At 33.9% G+C, this 15,256-nt stretch overlaps 2 protein-coding genes across 2 annotated transcripts in view; one reads left to right on the forward strand and one right to left on the reverse strand.

Moving 5' to 3' along the window:
• Window positions 1-1,924, forward strand: part of FANCL (FA complementation group L) — a 42,280-nt gene extending 40,356 nt beyond the window's left edge. The window contains exons 12-14 of the mRNA XM_015831344.2: window positions 880-996; window positions 1,471-1,542; window positions 1,784-1,924. Of these exons, the coding sequence (XP_015686830.1) occupies window positions 880-996; window positions 1,471-1,542; window positions 1,784-1,819 (225 nt within the window). The 3' untranslated portion in view covers window positions 1,820-1,924. The remainder of the gene's footprint in view (window positions 1-879; window positions 997-1,470; window positions 1,543-1,783) is intronic.
• VRK2 (VRK serine/threonine kinase 2) overlaps window positions 1,861-15,256 on the reverse strand; it is a 58,103-nt gene continuing 44,707 nt past the window's right edge. Inside the window, exons 12-14 of the mRNA XM_029287190.1 lie at window positions 12,978-13,159; window positions 3,070-3,234; window positions 1,861-2,103 (exon numbers count right to left, since the gene is read on the reverse strand). Coding sequence (XP_029143023.1) covers window positions 1,864-2,103; window positions 3,070-3,234; window positions 12,978-13,159 — 587 coding nt within the window. The 3' untranslated portion in view covers window positions 1,861-1,863. The remainder of the gene's footprint in view (window positions 2,104-3,069; window positions 3,235-12,977; window positions 13,160-15,256) is intronic.

Below are 15,256 nucleotides of genomic sequence, written 5' to 3' on the forward strand. Positions count from 1 at the left end.
TTTAAGACTAGTTCTTCATTGTAGCTCTGTGATTATCTCACATGGGATGAGAAAAGAGCCCGTTCAGAACAATCTAGAACTTAATGGGATTTCCTGGTAGGAGCTCCGTCCCATGTGAGGCATGTCTAATAAGGCATGCTTCCTTTAATCCCTTTAGTTTTATTTTCCACCAACACAGTAATAGCACATTCACTTTTAGAAATATTTATTGGTTCTTTTAGAAATTTTCCTTTTCTTTCATTTTGTTCAATTTCTAAACAATTATATATCTTTGTTCCGTGTGTGAGGAATTGTGGGATATAGGTTATTGACTCCATTCACATATGGCCCTGAAGGCTGCATTCCACAGCAACCCCCCTCCCCATGGATACAACCTCCTAGGTTCTTGCAAGCACTGCCAGACATTTACAAAATAGAACTGTACAAGTCGTTCAGATTAGATTCTAAAACGTTGATTAGGAGTATATGTAGAAAAAAAAAATACTAGGCTGCTGTTCCTTAAAACATCCATGTTTGCACCCCCTGGAATATCATCTCACACTCCCAGGGGGTGCGAGCACACCCGGTTGGGAACCCCTGATGTATATGAATTCATAGATGGCTACTTGAAAACACAATTATAAGTAACCAGTTTGCCTCTTAAGGTATACTGTACTGTGCTATATAAAATTGATAAAATTAATGATTTTTAAAGAAATCATTAACATGTATTAGAACTCAGCATAATTGATGAACTTTAGAAATCCTGTTGAGCCATCATATAATTTGGTTTGTCTGCTATTTGTGTTTTTCATAAATCCCGGTTGAACTTTGGCTTGGTGCAGTGTATGTACTAAACCTACTCACCTCACTAATATAGTTCTATTTTATATTTTTAAGGACTTCTCTATGGATTGTGGTATTTGCTATGCTTATCGCCTAGATGGGGCTATTCCAGATCAAGTTTGTGATGACTCTCATTGTAGCCAATCTTTTCATCAAGTTTGTTTATATGAGGTATGATTATCAAAAGCATTCAATATTGTATTTCTTCTAGGCTTTTAACTCCATGCAGTAACTGTACTAATTTGAAACTAAGGGAAATCTAATTGCTTAGTAGAGAACAAGATTTTTTTTTAAAAAATACATTGATATAGAATATTATTGCTCAGATACTGTAATGCATCGTTTGCTATTAATTTTATCTCTGTCCTGTGCTCAATCTTCTCCCTAAGTAATTAATAATTACTGCAAATTCTACATTTAGATGAGTCTTAGAATTGTTTCTAAAACAAATGTAACACCTAAGTATAACAAAACTATCAGAATTGGTTCTCTTAAACAAATAAACTTCACATCCAAAGATAAGTCTGGTGTGTGTGCGCGTGAGATGTTGGATCAGAATGTACTCCTGATTTAAAGCCTTGAACAGGAGAGATGCTTATCCTCTATCTTCAAATGCAGCAAATAATACCTTATTTTACTCTACAGTGGTTACGTGGGCTCCCTTCAAGTCGACAAAGTTTCAATGTCATATTTGGTGAATGCCCATATTGTAATAAGGTAAGCAAAGATGAATAAAAATGCTTCCAAATAAGTTTGAAAATAACACAATTGTAATAATCCATGGGAAACTTCATTATAGGCTTGTGATGAATCCCAGTGTACAAAGCCTTACAATTTGGAAGCTTAGGGAATGGTGTATTTTTGAAATGTTTAAAATCTGACAGTTTTTGTAACATACTGGAAAATATTGTAAGCAACTTTATATATTAACTTTGCTTTCAAACCCAATTTATTCCAGCAAATCACACTGAAAATATCTGCTCAGAAAATCTGAATACAAATGGATAATTGCATTTCCTTCTTCTACCGGAGAAGATATCAAAGGTAATAGAGAGAGAACATTATTAAGAAGAAGAGGACAACAATGGCCACAATATACTGAAACATTTTTCCATGCAGTCCAATCTGAGAGGGGTGGCGTGTGGAAGAACTGGTCAGAGTTTGCACACATTCTGTTTGATGGATTGCTGAATATCTGACTTCATTTTCTCTACAATTTTCTTGAAGATTCTGGAAAGAATTGCATGAATATGCCCAGGGCAATGAATTTATATTGTCCTGAAAAAGAAGGCAAAAACATTGGTAATGGAAATTTGATTAAGAGCAAATGTTCAGTACTCTGTTGTGAGAAAGGTTGTCTAAATATTTTCCCCTTTGTTCTTAACTTATATTAACGCTAAATAAGAATAGTAACTACATTGTTGATTCTTTTTTAAAAACAATAAAGTGGAATGATCAAAAAGATGTATCTGAAGAGTATTTTGTTAAGAATGTTTTGCTGCAAACTGTGGCTATGGGCTTACAGTTGTTCCACTTGGACAAGACCACTGGGATTTGTCTCATCCAAGCATTTTGTGAATAATCATACACTAGAAAACTAACATGTCAACTTTTATAAAGTATGGAGAACGTACAAGTCTAAGGACCATTCCCACATGCAAATCAAACATTTCTATTTATTTCTTGCAGATTATTCTGTTTATAAAATCAGAAAATTACAATTTTCCAAATGTATGGTGTCTCAATCTAATTGAAGCACTGCATAAATACCTATTATGTATTAAATACCCTTACCTTTAGTTGTAGCTTATGAGTCACAACACTGAAATATTAAATAGTTACATTTGTAGGGACTTTATTATATGGGCAATATGAAATCGCTCAGCTTAATGTTGCATTGAGTAATAAATATGTAATAAAGTTTTTAAATTTTAGAAGACTGAGTAAATCTGGAAGCCTTTAAATTTAGGAAGCACCATACTAGTTATAATAATGGAACAGAATATTTGTTCTTAATGGTATATTCCTGGCAACATCTGTCAGGGGCATTAGGGCATATTATTTGTTTGATAGTAATTTCCAGCAATATTTCCATATTCATAGAAAGTCATGTATTTCAAGACAAATACTTCCATACTTGACTTCCATTTATCATCTGTACTTCATGTTCTAGAAAAAAAGTAAAATGAAAAAGAAAAAGGTTTTAACAAACAGGTACAATTTAATGCAACATAGCAAACTCACCATTGAAGTTTGAGTAAACTTATTCAATCTAACCAGTTCTGGCTTATCTTGTATTTGGCTACTTTTCATTTGTGCAGTGGCTTTTCTAAGATTAAAAAACTCCTTGTTCTCTAGTTGGCTTTCTTGTCCTTTAACTTGCTTCAGTGTTGGCATCAGCAAATGAGCCTATTAAATGTACAAATTAAGACATCCTGAGTGCAATCCATGAAATGATACAGTACTGCAGCCTTTATCCACTGAATTAGTTTTATCTAAAAGAACTTGAGTGAGTCCTAACATGAAATAATCACACACAATGCTAGAAAAAGCATTGTTAACACGCAGTCATGCAAGGAATAGACAAATTTTTATGAAATTAGCAGCTATTTAAGATCACTACAATTTGCTTTCCTAAGGTAGCATTATTTTTTTAAAAATTGTTTCAGTATTTTTTTAGAGAAATATAGATGACTATTAGTAACCTTTAGTAGAGGTGAAACCAAGTTTGTCAATAATTAACATACTGTATTTTAATTTCAGTGTCTCAAATGAGAAAATACTAACTAAAAGATTTTCCTAAGCTCTTAAATAGAGTAACATAATTGTCTATTGCATGTTGATAGGCAATATCTCTTGGTTTCCTTATGCTTCTTCCTTTAAAACAGCGGTTCTCAACCTATGGGTCGCGACCCCATTTGGGGTCAATCGACCATTTCACGGGGATCGCCAAGCAAGGCTGTCCACCATTTTTTTTGTCCGCCATTTTTTCCCCTTTTCCGGCGGGTGCCTTACCTCCCTTGGGCTGAGCCAGCTGGTGGTCGGCCTGCTCCGTCTCTGCCGCTTGCCAGCTACGCCTCGGCCGGCGCAGGGGGCGGAGCCACGCATGCGCGGCACTCCCAGGCAGGGAAAGTCCTCGACTTACGACCAGTTGGGTAGTCCTCGACTTACGACCGGTTTAGTCCTCGACTTACGACCGGTTTAGTCCTCGACTTACGACCGGTTGGGGGTCGTGGCATTAAAAAGGTTGAGAACCACTGCTTTAAAATTCTCTATTACAGTAAAGATGTTGGTTTACATGCATGAGGAGGTTTAGATTGAAATTTGTGGATTTCCAGTTTTGCGCCGTAGCGCCTGGTTGCAGGATCGCGGACCTCTATACTTCACAGCTAGTTTCACCCTGCCAGGGGACCCTAAATTGATCTAAGTTGACCTGGAGAGGTGGCGAAGAAAAGAAAGATAGCCTGACGATTCTGGAATGATGGTGGTCATTTCGCTCGATTCGGGGGAAGCCTTCTAATCCGACAGGAGAAAGGCTGGCCACACTTTGTTGACCAGTCCAAACTACTTGCAGCCGAAGTCCAAATGCACTAACCAGCACAAAGTGAGAAGGGAGGGGATTACACCCCACCCTTCTATAGACAGAAGTGGCGAATTAAACCCTTATGGGGAATAAAAATATAAAATACCAGAGTTTGGATAAATTAGAAAGCTAAGAAAATTGTTAAAACTCTATACCTGAAAAAGCATTGATGAAATTATATATATATGTAAAAAGAACAAAAATAACTTTATTTTAAAAAGTTGGGAAATGAATAGTGACATCTAGTGAAGGATTAGAGAAAACTATAGCTGCATTGACCCAGAATTTGGCAAGACGCCTAGAAATAGCAAAAAACAGCTAAGAACAAAGCATTGAATTATCTACTACTGAGTGAAACTACATATGTTTAGAAACTGCTGACCTGGGATTATAAACACACTGAGCTGCATTTTTAAACCTAAGAACTATTTGCAGAGAAAGAAAAATCTTGGCCTTTGGCTAATCTTCTAAGGGATAAATTACTGGAAAACTTTTAGGTGGTCAAATACTTTGGACTGAACCCTGACTGGTTGATAATTACAAGACCCCTGAAAAGAAGAGCTGTCACAAAATATTGTTTTCAGTGGTACCTTGATAATTGGAAATGTATTGGATTATAAAACTATTATATAAATATAAGAACTACGTAAGATCTGGCTGTTTAGATTTTAAGATGGGCTGGCTTGATAAAGCTAATTAAAAAGATTATGACACCGATGAAAAACTACTTAGAGGGGAGAGATAAAACATATATTATATACCTATCTAAAAGTGATAGAAAACCATACCCAACACTTTCTCCCGAAGACCCCAGTTTGGAGTTTCGAAGATCTGCAGGAAAAATGACTCAAGACAAAAAAAAAAAAACATTCCAGGAGAAAATATACAAAATGCTGCGACAGATTCAAACGATAATTGTTTCAAATCACGAGATTAGAAATAAATTTGACAGTATAAACGAACATATCTCTAACTTAAACCTACAATTAAATAACACTCAAAAAATGACAACAAAGAATGAACAAACAAATCAGACAACGAACATAAATGAAAGTGACTTAAATAGAAAAGCTACAAATGAAGAAAACTACAATTTAATACAAGCAAACAAAAAAATCTGCAAAACCTCACTATAATAAAGAAGACAAAAAAGATGCTTTATCCTCTAGGACTTCAAAACAAATTTCAGGATAAAAAAGAGCTAATAATATGGATTAAAGAACTGCCAGAAGAATCATTAAAATGTGGGAGACAAAAAACTGATACTTGATTTGTCTTTTTGTCCCCAACACCACTTACAAAAATACAAACTGGCAAGCCAAACTTATTGATTTGGAAAGCGACTGGCAAAAGAAGAAGATTAGAATTGAAGTCAAGAGATGTGATTCAACTTATCAGATGGAATATTATATGACTAAGCATTTGTTTGAATATAAATAAGCCCTAGAGAAAGATTATTAGATGGTGTATTATAGGATTAAATATTGTTGGAATATAGCCTAAAGAATAGATAAAGCTTGTAAAGGGGCCCTATAGTAAGAGGAATAAGATATATAAGTAATATAATACTTTTAGAATATATGAAATGTTAAAACATTGAGAGGGTCTATTTAAATGAAAAGTTTGGATATTTAAAGGTAATTAATTTTGAGAAAATTATGACTGATAAGAGTGGTCTGAATACTGAGGGGAAACTAAGCTTCAATAAGAATCTTGAAAACAGGACATATAATGACTTAATAAGATGACTTTTATAAATACAATGGAAACAAGCTGATTAAAAACATGTTATATATTGATGTTATTATATGCATAAATACTAAAAATGTTTATATTCAACTGAAAATATTAAGAATTATATTTGTTTAATGTAGACAAAAGGAGAATATTACTGGAAGAAGAGAGGATCAAGAAATATATTACCAACCAACATATTGATTATTTGTAGAAATTATCATTGATTGTTTTAAATATAGAAACCCAGACAACACACTGTTCATGAAGCACTAAAGATTGTTATTGTAAAATTAATAAAATATTTTTTTAAAAAAAAATAGATTGAAATTTGAACAGCTGCAAAATACATTTGTGTGCTGTGCAGCCTAGAAGAGAGCAGTAACAGCAAAAGGAATGGGAAAGATTAGCAAATTGTACCAGTGTTTAGAGTAAGATTTATAAAGTAGGATGCACTGGCAATGCACTAAGACCATTGAATAAAATGCACTGGCTTAAGCACACAGTCAAATGTGCATCTCCAATTCCAATATTCCACTCAAGAGGCAGAAGTTGTGAATTATTTCAAGAGAATGGGCAAAGATTTCTCATCTCCGATTCTTTAAAAATAGATTTAAAATTTTGTTCCAAAAACCAGAGAAATAGGGTTGTTTTAATTGGGCTGTGAGTATGTATTCTTTTTTATTCCAGCCTTCTTTAACAAAAAGATATTCCAAGCCAGAGATCTTAAAATTATCTAAATAGGTATCAATATTTTTATTTATCAGCATACTGACACAAGCCCAATTTTAATGTTACTGTTTTGTGGACTTCCAGAATTTGAGTTTTGCCAAAATTGGATGATTTAAGGCAATAATTCATGCTATCAGTAAATATGTTTTTCTTTCATACAAGTGTTTCTAGGCTAGAAAAATCCCATTCATCATTTAGCAAACATTCAGCTTTGAAGCAACCCTTCTTGTCTTTATTTGTTTAATCAAGGATTTACTGTATTATGACAAACACCAGACATATATATTATATAACAACTAAAGGAATATTCATTTTTACTAACTCTTGCCAATATTATTAAATCTCTGTGCTTCTGCTAGCTCCATATTTGGAATATGAAGCATTATCTTCTATCTTTTTTGTATGTTATAGACAGGAGGACAAAATGAATTATACTGTATTTGCTACCGTATATGATATACCTAGCTATAAATAAGTATTAAAACTTGTAAATTACACCTGGTACAAAATTATTGTCATATATGGTAGATGATTTGTTCTACTTCAATCCCAAATCTGAATTGCAGATATCTTTTTCTCTATTTGAAGAGAGAGTTCTGAAGCAATTGCTTTGGTAAAAAGTGACTAAGAATGGACCCCACATATCAAATTTGGAATTAGTGGGAAGCTTTCTATAAAACACAGATTTGTTTTTAGCAACATACAATAACAAGCTATGACAATTGAGATTTTTTGGTTAGGAGCTTTATATGTACTTGCAAACAGCAAACAAATTCAACCTCACATTTTCATATCAAGATTTGCTTGATGCCACTTGTCAACTCTGCAACAAACCTGAATGACGCCATTTTGGCTCGTTTTCAGTTATTTATTTATTTATTTATTATTTAAATTTATATACCGCCCTATCTCCCTTACGGGACTCAGGGCGGTGAACAGGCAATAATAAAACTCACAATAAATATTGAATAAAAAGCCTGCTCTAAAATACCCCATCTAAAACCCCTAGCAAAGCTGCCACCAGACTGGGAGGAGGGTGGTGGCATTTTTTTTATATACATTTTATTGTTTTTTTTTTATTTTTACATCAAAGTGCTCAGGAAAACACCGTGGTGAAAGGGTAATCAATCATAGCAAAACAAGTCATATATATATAACTAAAATTAATACCTTAAAAAAAATTCCCCCCTCTATTTCCTCACATGATATAACAAATTTAGTTTAATCTATTTCTTCTTAAAATTCAATCAATCCACAGAATCATCCCTACTATTACATCTACAAAAATCACTCCTGCTTTTAAGCTCCACTAATTTCAATTAAAATATTCCAATTAATCTTAAACAAACATATTAATAAAATTTTGGGTATCCCTTTTACAACACACATATAATTCCAAGAATAACATTCTAATATTTTCACATATATTCCATCTCTTAATTTAATACATCATTAATTAATACCCTTTCTTCTCTTATCATAGATCTCTCTAATTCTTCTGCTATTACAAAATAGTTTTCTATATAAACAGAGTAAAAAAACAAAAAAAGAATCATTTCGGCCTGTTAAGTAAAATTTAACTCTCAACCAAATTAACTATCGTATCTAAGACAAACATATTACAACCATTATTATCTTACTACTTTCATTTACTCAATTAGATTGTCAAATCAGTCCAAATCTCTAAAGCCTTTTTGACCCAATAATTAAGATTTTAAATCACATTTTTAAATCTAACTGGCTTTTTTTCTATACCAAGCTGGTTTCTGTAATGTCGCATCTATGTCATCAAATCTCAGTATTTGAGTACTAATGTTTATCAACAAATCGATCTGATCAAAATTCTCTTCCCCTTCTTCCAGTATCGTGTAAGCAATATAGTCCATTTTATTCCATATTATAATTTCAGCTTGATTATCCAGGTTGTCATAACTTTCAATCGATCGCATCTGGNGATTCTAAAAGATGGTCTTTAGTTTTTCTCCATGACTTCATCTCCTCTGTCATTTCCAATATTTTTTCCAATATCAGCTCATAGTCAAGCTGTGGGTAAAAGTCTTCTATTTCCATAGTAAAAGAGTCTTTTAATCTTTTTGTGGAAACTATATTTATTAAGAGTCCATATACATCCGCCTCCACAATTTTTAAATCACAAACACAACCCACAGCTGTTTCCAAGCCTTTATCTTTTCTTCTTGTTAATTCCTGAAGGTCAAAAACATCTCCAAACACCCAAAGAAGTTAGAATTGCAATAAATATTTTTGCCACAAGATGTCCTCAGTAAGCTATAAAAAGTTTTTTCTTTGCACATTAAAACCTTTATCTCATTAAGAATGACAAAGAAAGGGACAGAAAAAAGCAAATATCTTCAGTATAATAAGTAAAATAATGCTCTAAATTACAAATCTTTCCAGGGATGCCCAATATCCAAAAGGCTCAAAATATAATAAGTGCTACACTGTAATTTTGTTTGAAGTATTTCCCCCCCCCAAACAGACAGAAGCTGCTTTCTTAGAACAGGGAAGTCATCCAAAAAGCAAGCTCTTTGCAGGAAAAATAGTTCAGAATGGAGAGAGGGAGGAAAGGTCTCACCTGGATTCACCACGGTGGTTCTTTATGCTTAGATGATTTTCTGACTTCAGCTGACACAGCGAAGTGATTGGCCATTTTACTGACTGATCTTCTTCTCCATCGGCCCTATGGAGTTAGCTCGGACTGTAGGGGGAGCCGCCGCTCCACCGCAGCCGAGCAAAAGCCTCGACTGTGGTCGCCCCTCCAGGGTGATATAAGACCCGCATAAGGGTCTACCGGTAGAGAGAAAAACAGCCAACAAAGAGCGACAGCTCTTCGTATGGCTGAAGCTGCCTGATCCGGAAGCGGAAGTCGAGGGTGGTGGCATTTTTGTGCTAGCCTAAATAATTCTCTGTCCTGTGGGAACCAAGGTCATTTCTGTTCGTTAGATTGGGGGCTGAGCCTAATGTTAGAAAGCCCGCCAAATTATTCTATTGGGGAACATAGTTGACTGCATAGTACTAGGGTGGGAAGTTTAATTTTGTAATACTGTAACTTTTGGGAGGGAACTTTGTCTTGGTTTCACTTTTGACCATGCCAATACTTTGTAGCCAATAAACATGTTCTTAAAGGATAACTTAAGCCTTGGAGTTCTGTTTCAGTTGGTCTCATCTATTGGAACCATGACACCAATACTGTAACCTGAGACAGTAAACTAACCCTCAGAAAATAAGTTTTTTCCATTTTCAGATTAATCATTGCTTACATAATTCTGTAATCCATTCCTATACTGAAATCATATAGGTTTCAACTGGGATAAGTGGTGCTGTTAATTTTCTTTTCTGCACCGCCTTCCTCACCTTTACTTTTACTGCCTTCCTTACACCAGCACAGAACATATGTTGCACCTCCTCACGCATACACCCATGATAATGATAGTAATATTAATATAATTATTGTTGCAAATAATTGCAACAAATAACATTAAGTTTGTTCCTCTGAAACTTCTTCCCTGCACCACTGCAATCCTCCATGGCAAAAGCACAATTGAAACAAAATACAGCTTTAAAAGCAGGTGTATTGTGACATACAACAAGCAGTTCAAAAAAAAAATATCCCTCTGCAGACCAACCTCTGGCTAGAATTTTACTCCTTGTTCCCAGCCAAATCCATCACTTATTTATTTTTATTATTCATTAATCAAATTTATACAATGCCAATTTCACTAAGTGACTTTTAGCAATTATTAATTTTCTATACTTTGTGTGTGTGTGTGTGTATATATACACATGCATGCATACATACATACATACATACATATTCTCCCAAGTCCTAGATATAAGAAAACTGATAAGACTTATGAATCTTCTGGCATTTTATAACTTAGATTTCTGAAACTTGAAAAGCTTGGAGGAAAATGTGGAGGCAGGAGGCTGAATCTGACAATGTTTTATGAGGAGCTCCTATAAATCCTTGGACACTTGTTTCAGAGGATTATGTCCAAGAGGAGCTTTCAAAGTAGAACTATTAAGAATATTAAGGATATTGCTATAGCTTTAATATAATCAGTTACTATAACTTAGATCTGTGTTTACAGATTAGATAAGTAACTTTGTCAAAAAGCAGATCTCTTAATTAAAAATGTGCATATTTCAATTAACTTTAGAAAATTGTACCAATCATAGATACAAAAAGAAGCTGCTCCAATTAATTTAGATTAAATGGCAACCACAGCAACAAGGAAATGGCTTTTTGCTTTGTGGAAAAAGTAATGAAAAAAAAATACCAAAGTCTATAAAACTCTGAGAAAAAAAGTCTTGGCAATTACCAAGATCAAAATCCAGTGGCTTTTTATTAAACATGAACTTTTGTTCTGCTTTTCTGCACAGCGTAAATAGTGTTGACAATTGGGTTTCCAAAGGCACTTGCTACAATAAAATGTAATTGTATCATGAGAGAAAGGTGACAATCGGGAGATCATGAAAAAATTACATATTCTCAGTGGTAGTTAATTAGCCATGCAAAAGCCCCTCAAACAGAGATTCTCTTCTATTAGGAATGATTACTATGCAGACCTACCGTTGTCAATACTAGAGCCATTCAAATACTTCTTTTGCTACTAATTGAAGGTTGTAAAGCTTTGGTGCCAAGGTTTGGCTTCCAAAGAGCTAATTTATGACTAGGCTGCTATTTTATGTCTTCAGTTGCAACAGCTACAAAACTCAGCAAAATCAAAACCATCTGTGCACTAAGATTTGGATCACCATTTATCTTACAGCCGATCAGTCACTTTAGTTTGCATCCCACATTTTTTGACTAATATATTTGTGACAGTCCAAAGTTCACTAGGGATATTAAAACTGAATGACATCTTGACCTTGCCTTAATGAATACTCATCAACAAAGACTTCAGACTTATCCATATGGCAAGAGACGAACCATGCCATATTTTTAATTGGGGCTGGGAAGTGCTGTTAATCATATTAATCCAAGATTAATAATAAAGATTTGTTATTCTGTTACTACTACTACTGCTATTATTGTAAGTTTCCAATAACAAAAATAAGGAGCACTATGGTATCACAGTTAATTTATATTGAGACACATATTGTAATCCAAGTATAGACCTTTTGGAAGGCAAGAATGAAAATCTGGCCAAAAAACAAAATATTGAGGTTGGTGCTAGTGATAGAGAAAATGAAATAGCTGGAGAAATAAAAAGCAACTGTTTTCACTATGGTCTGGGAGAGGTTGCTAGCATTCATGATGATTCACAAATACCACAGAACACAAACTATATTGTGCATATAGTTTCATTAAACTATATGTTTAATGAAATTAAACATATCTGTTCCAAGAAAGATAATATCCCCCAACTTGAGTGTAACATTCTGTTTTGGAACCTATCCAAGAAAATGTTGAAGTTTCATAATATTAGATGATCTAATCTGAAGATTTAGCACTTTTAACATTGAGCAATGCTTGCTCCACACCTTAAATCAGAAACTTAACTTTAATACTTAAACATGTAGTATAATCTACTTTGCAGTTTACTTAGATGCCACAGAGTCAATTTTTACTCCAAGTGACGATTGACAAATGCTCACCATCTTAATCTGTCCCTAGCAATAATCTGAAGCTCTTCCAAGGTGAAATCTCCTGTAAAGCAAGCTTAGTACTGAACGGCTTCATGGAAATATTGATGCAGTTCCTCTGAAAGCAAGATTGGTTACTGCCTTTTTCTGGAATTCTTCCCCCCCCCCCCCCTGTCTATTTTGATATTTCATGGAGATCTTCAATCTATGTACTAACTGGTCCAACTATATTTAGCTTTTGAGCCAGGTTCCATTAGCTGCTAAGGACATACCAGTGATGCCTTTGACCCTCACCTCATCTATTATTTTTTCTTTCTTCTATTTCCCTCAAAAGTTATCACATTTTCAATTCAGGAATAATTTGAAAAAGACATATACACACCTACAAATTTAATTTCCCCAAATATTAAATTTGATTTAAAGTTAACTAGTTCTTACAAGATGTATTATTACCTCATATTTATTTAGACTTGACCTTTATTGTTTCACTACTTACTTTTCTATGGTGAATTGTGCATTCATTTAGAGAGGTTTGAACAGAGGTTAAATCCAGTGTCTCCTTGTAACAAATTCCTTTTTGTTCCAGGTCATTCAAAAGGATTTTCCTCAATATTTCATATTGGGGTTTTTCATCATATGCTAAATTAGAGACATTTTTTAAAAAGTTGGCTATTTCACCTGGAAAAAACGTAACAGATTAGTTAACTTGCACACAAATGATCTAATTTTAACCATACAAGTATTTACTACATTAAGTCATGTATCTCTCTAGTTCCTCATTCTACTTTCAACATTGGCTAATCAAATGTCTTTGTGACAATATAGATTTTCCCATTGTACCAAATACACATATTTTATCAGGCATTTACACAAATTCACAGAAATAATGCAAACTATAACCACTGGTTACATCACGGGCCACTTAGGTTCATTCTACTGACCAATTAAACAGATGTGCATTAACTTAATGTAGTTACTTACTGTTTGGAATAAGTACCTGAAAAAGTTGATGTTTCTACAAGACTACAAATAAATACACACCAGTTTATTTCATGCCATATAACATGAACATATTTAAATATGAAGTACAAATAACTCAGATCATAGGGCTAGTAGTACTGAACTCCAGATTTTATTCTAGAAAGATACATCTGAAAAGGAAAAAAAAGAGATGGGGATAGGGATAGAAAACTCATATGTGTACCTTTAAAGCTCACTTTAAAGTGAGCACATATGAGCAAACCCTTTACTTAGTATCTTAACCTAGCCAAGAATAACTGAAGACAAGCATATAGTGATTCATCAGTGTAAAGAAAATAAACATTCACAATTTGCACCAAAGCTATTTGATCCAAGGTACAATTCATGCTATCTCTGTCTTCTTATAACTTGCCTTATGATCTCTTGGCTTCCTCGCATTTTTGTAGTGTTAACATTCAAAAATGCAATTTATGTGGCTGCTATTACACCTGTAGCATGGTAGAGGTTTTTTTCAGCTTAAAACAAGTTCCAAAAGTGGATTATAAATAAACTAGTATGTTTTTCTGAGCCACTCAGGGTTATATTGCAAGTCTTTTCAATATAACCACCAAAATGTTAGCTTTATTTGAATGATACATTAAAAAATTCCTAAGTATTTTATGTAGAGTGGAAACAATTTAGTAATGTTCATAGATAATGGCTAAATGTGCATTCCACATATAATAAAGAGGATATCCAAAACAATTGTCTTAGTATAGTTATTCATTGAACAAAGGGGAGATAGCTATAAGGTCTAATGGCACTCAAAAGCTGAAATGAAGTCTCAGCCAACAGCAGCACCTGACCAATCTTCCTGGGCTAAAAAGCTTATGTAGCCTCAGCCCTGTTTAATGCTCGGAGAGAAGACTACCAGAAACTTTCAGACCTATTGGAAGTCACAAAAAATCCTAAAAGAAGGCAATGAGAAATTAAATAAAAAAACAATCTAGTCATCAAAAATGGGATCAATCTGAGGACATTTTAATCCTTTTATTTCATAAGATGTGTTAGTAAATCAAATGGAAGCAGGGGTTTGTCAGCAAAAGTAACTTAGAATGAAATGAAAATAGGGAAGTCCAATGTAAGAAACTTGTCAAAAAAAAAATAAAAAAATGAAAGGACACCATCTCTCCAGAATTCTTGCAGTTGGTCAGACTCATAACCAGAAATCCAACTAGAATGTGTACCACAACTTAGATAATATTATCAAGTCCAAAAAACCACCAAAGCAGTTTCTGTGAGGCGTCAAACAAGCTACGTGTAAAAAAAAAAATCCTTTATAAAAAAGAAGAGAAAGGACATAATATGCAAGGCATGCAAGGACGTAATATGGGTTACAACAAACAACATAGTACAATAATTGTGGGCCAATTTGGGCTAAAAGCATTAATTATTAAAATTATAGAAATATCTTCTAATGAAGTTATAAACGGTTGGGTAGTAAAGGAGATAGGGACACCAAAAAATTATTAAGACACTGCAGAAAAACTAAATGAATTATCCTTACTACTGGATATGTATGACAATATTCATATTTGAATACACATAGAAACTCTGAAATAGTAACGTAAATAGTTCCTTGAAATTCAGTTGGCAGGACCAGATGGTATGCAGCCACAGAGAAGTCAAAATGTATAAATGCTGGTCTCTTAACAGTATTACATGTCCTTAAATCAACCTCTGTATTAGAAAATTCATCTTTAATCTAGGGAAAGTACAATAGTTAATGGTTTTAGGGAGCAATCTAAAAAGCGA

This window comes from Protobothrops mucrosquamatus, unplaced genomic scaffold (assembly GCF_001527695.2).
Source record: "Protobothrops mucrosquamatus isolate PMUCROS unplaced genomic scaffold, P.Mucros_1.0 scaffold_256, whole genome shotgun sequence".
Classification (NCBI taxonomy): Eukaryota; Metazoa; Chordata; class Lepidosauria; order Squamata; family Viperidae; genus Protobothrops; species Protobothrops mucrosquamatus.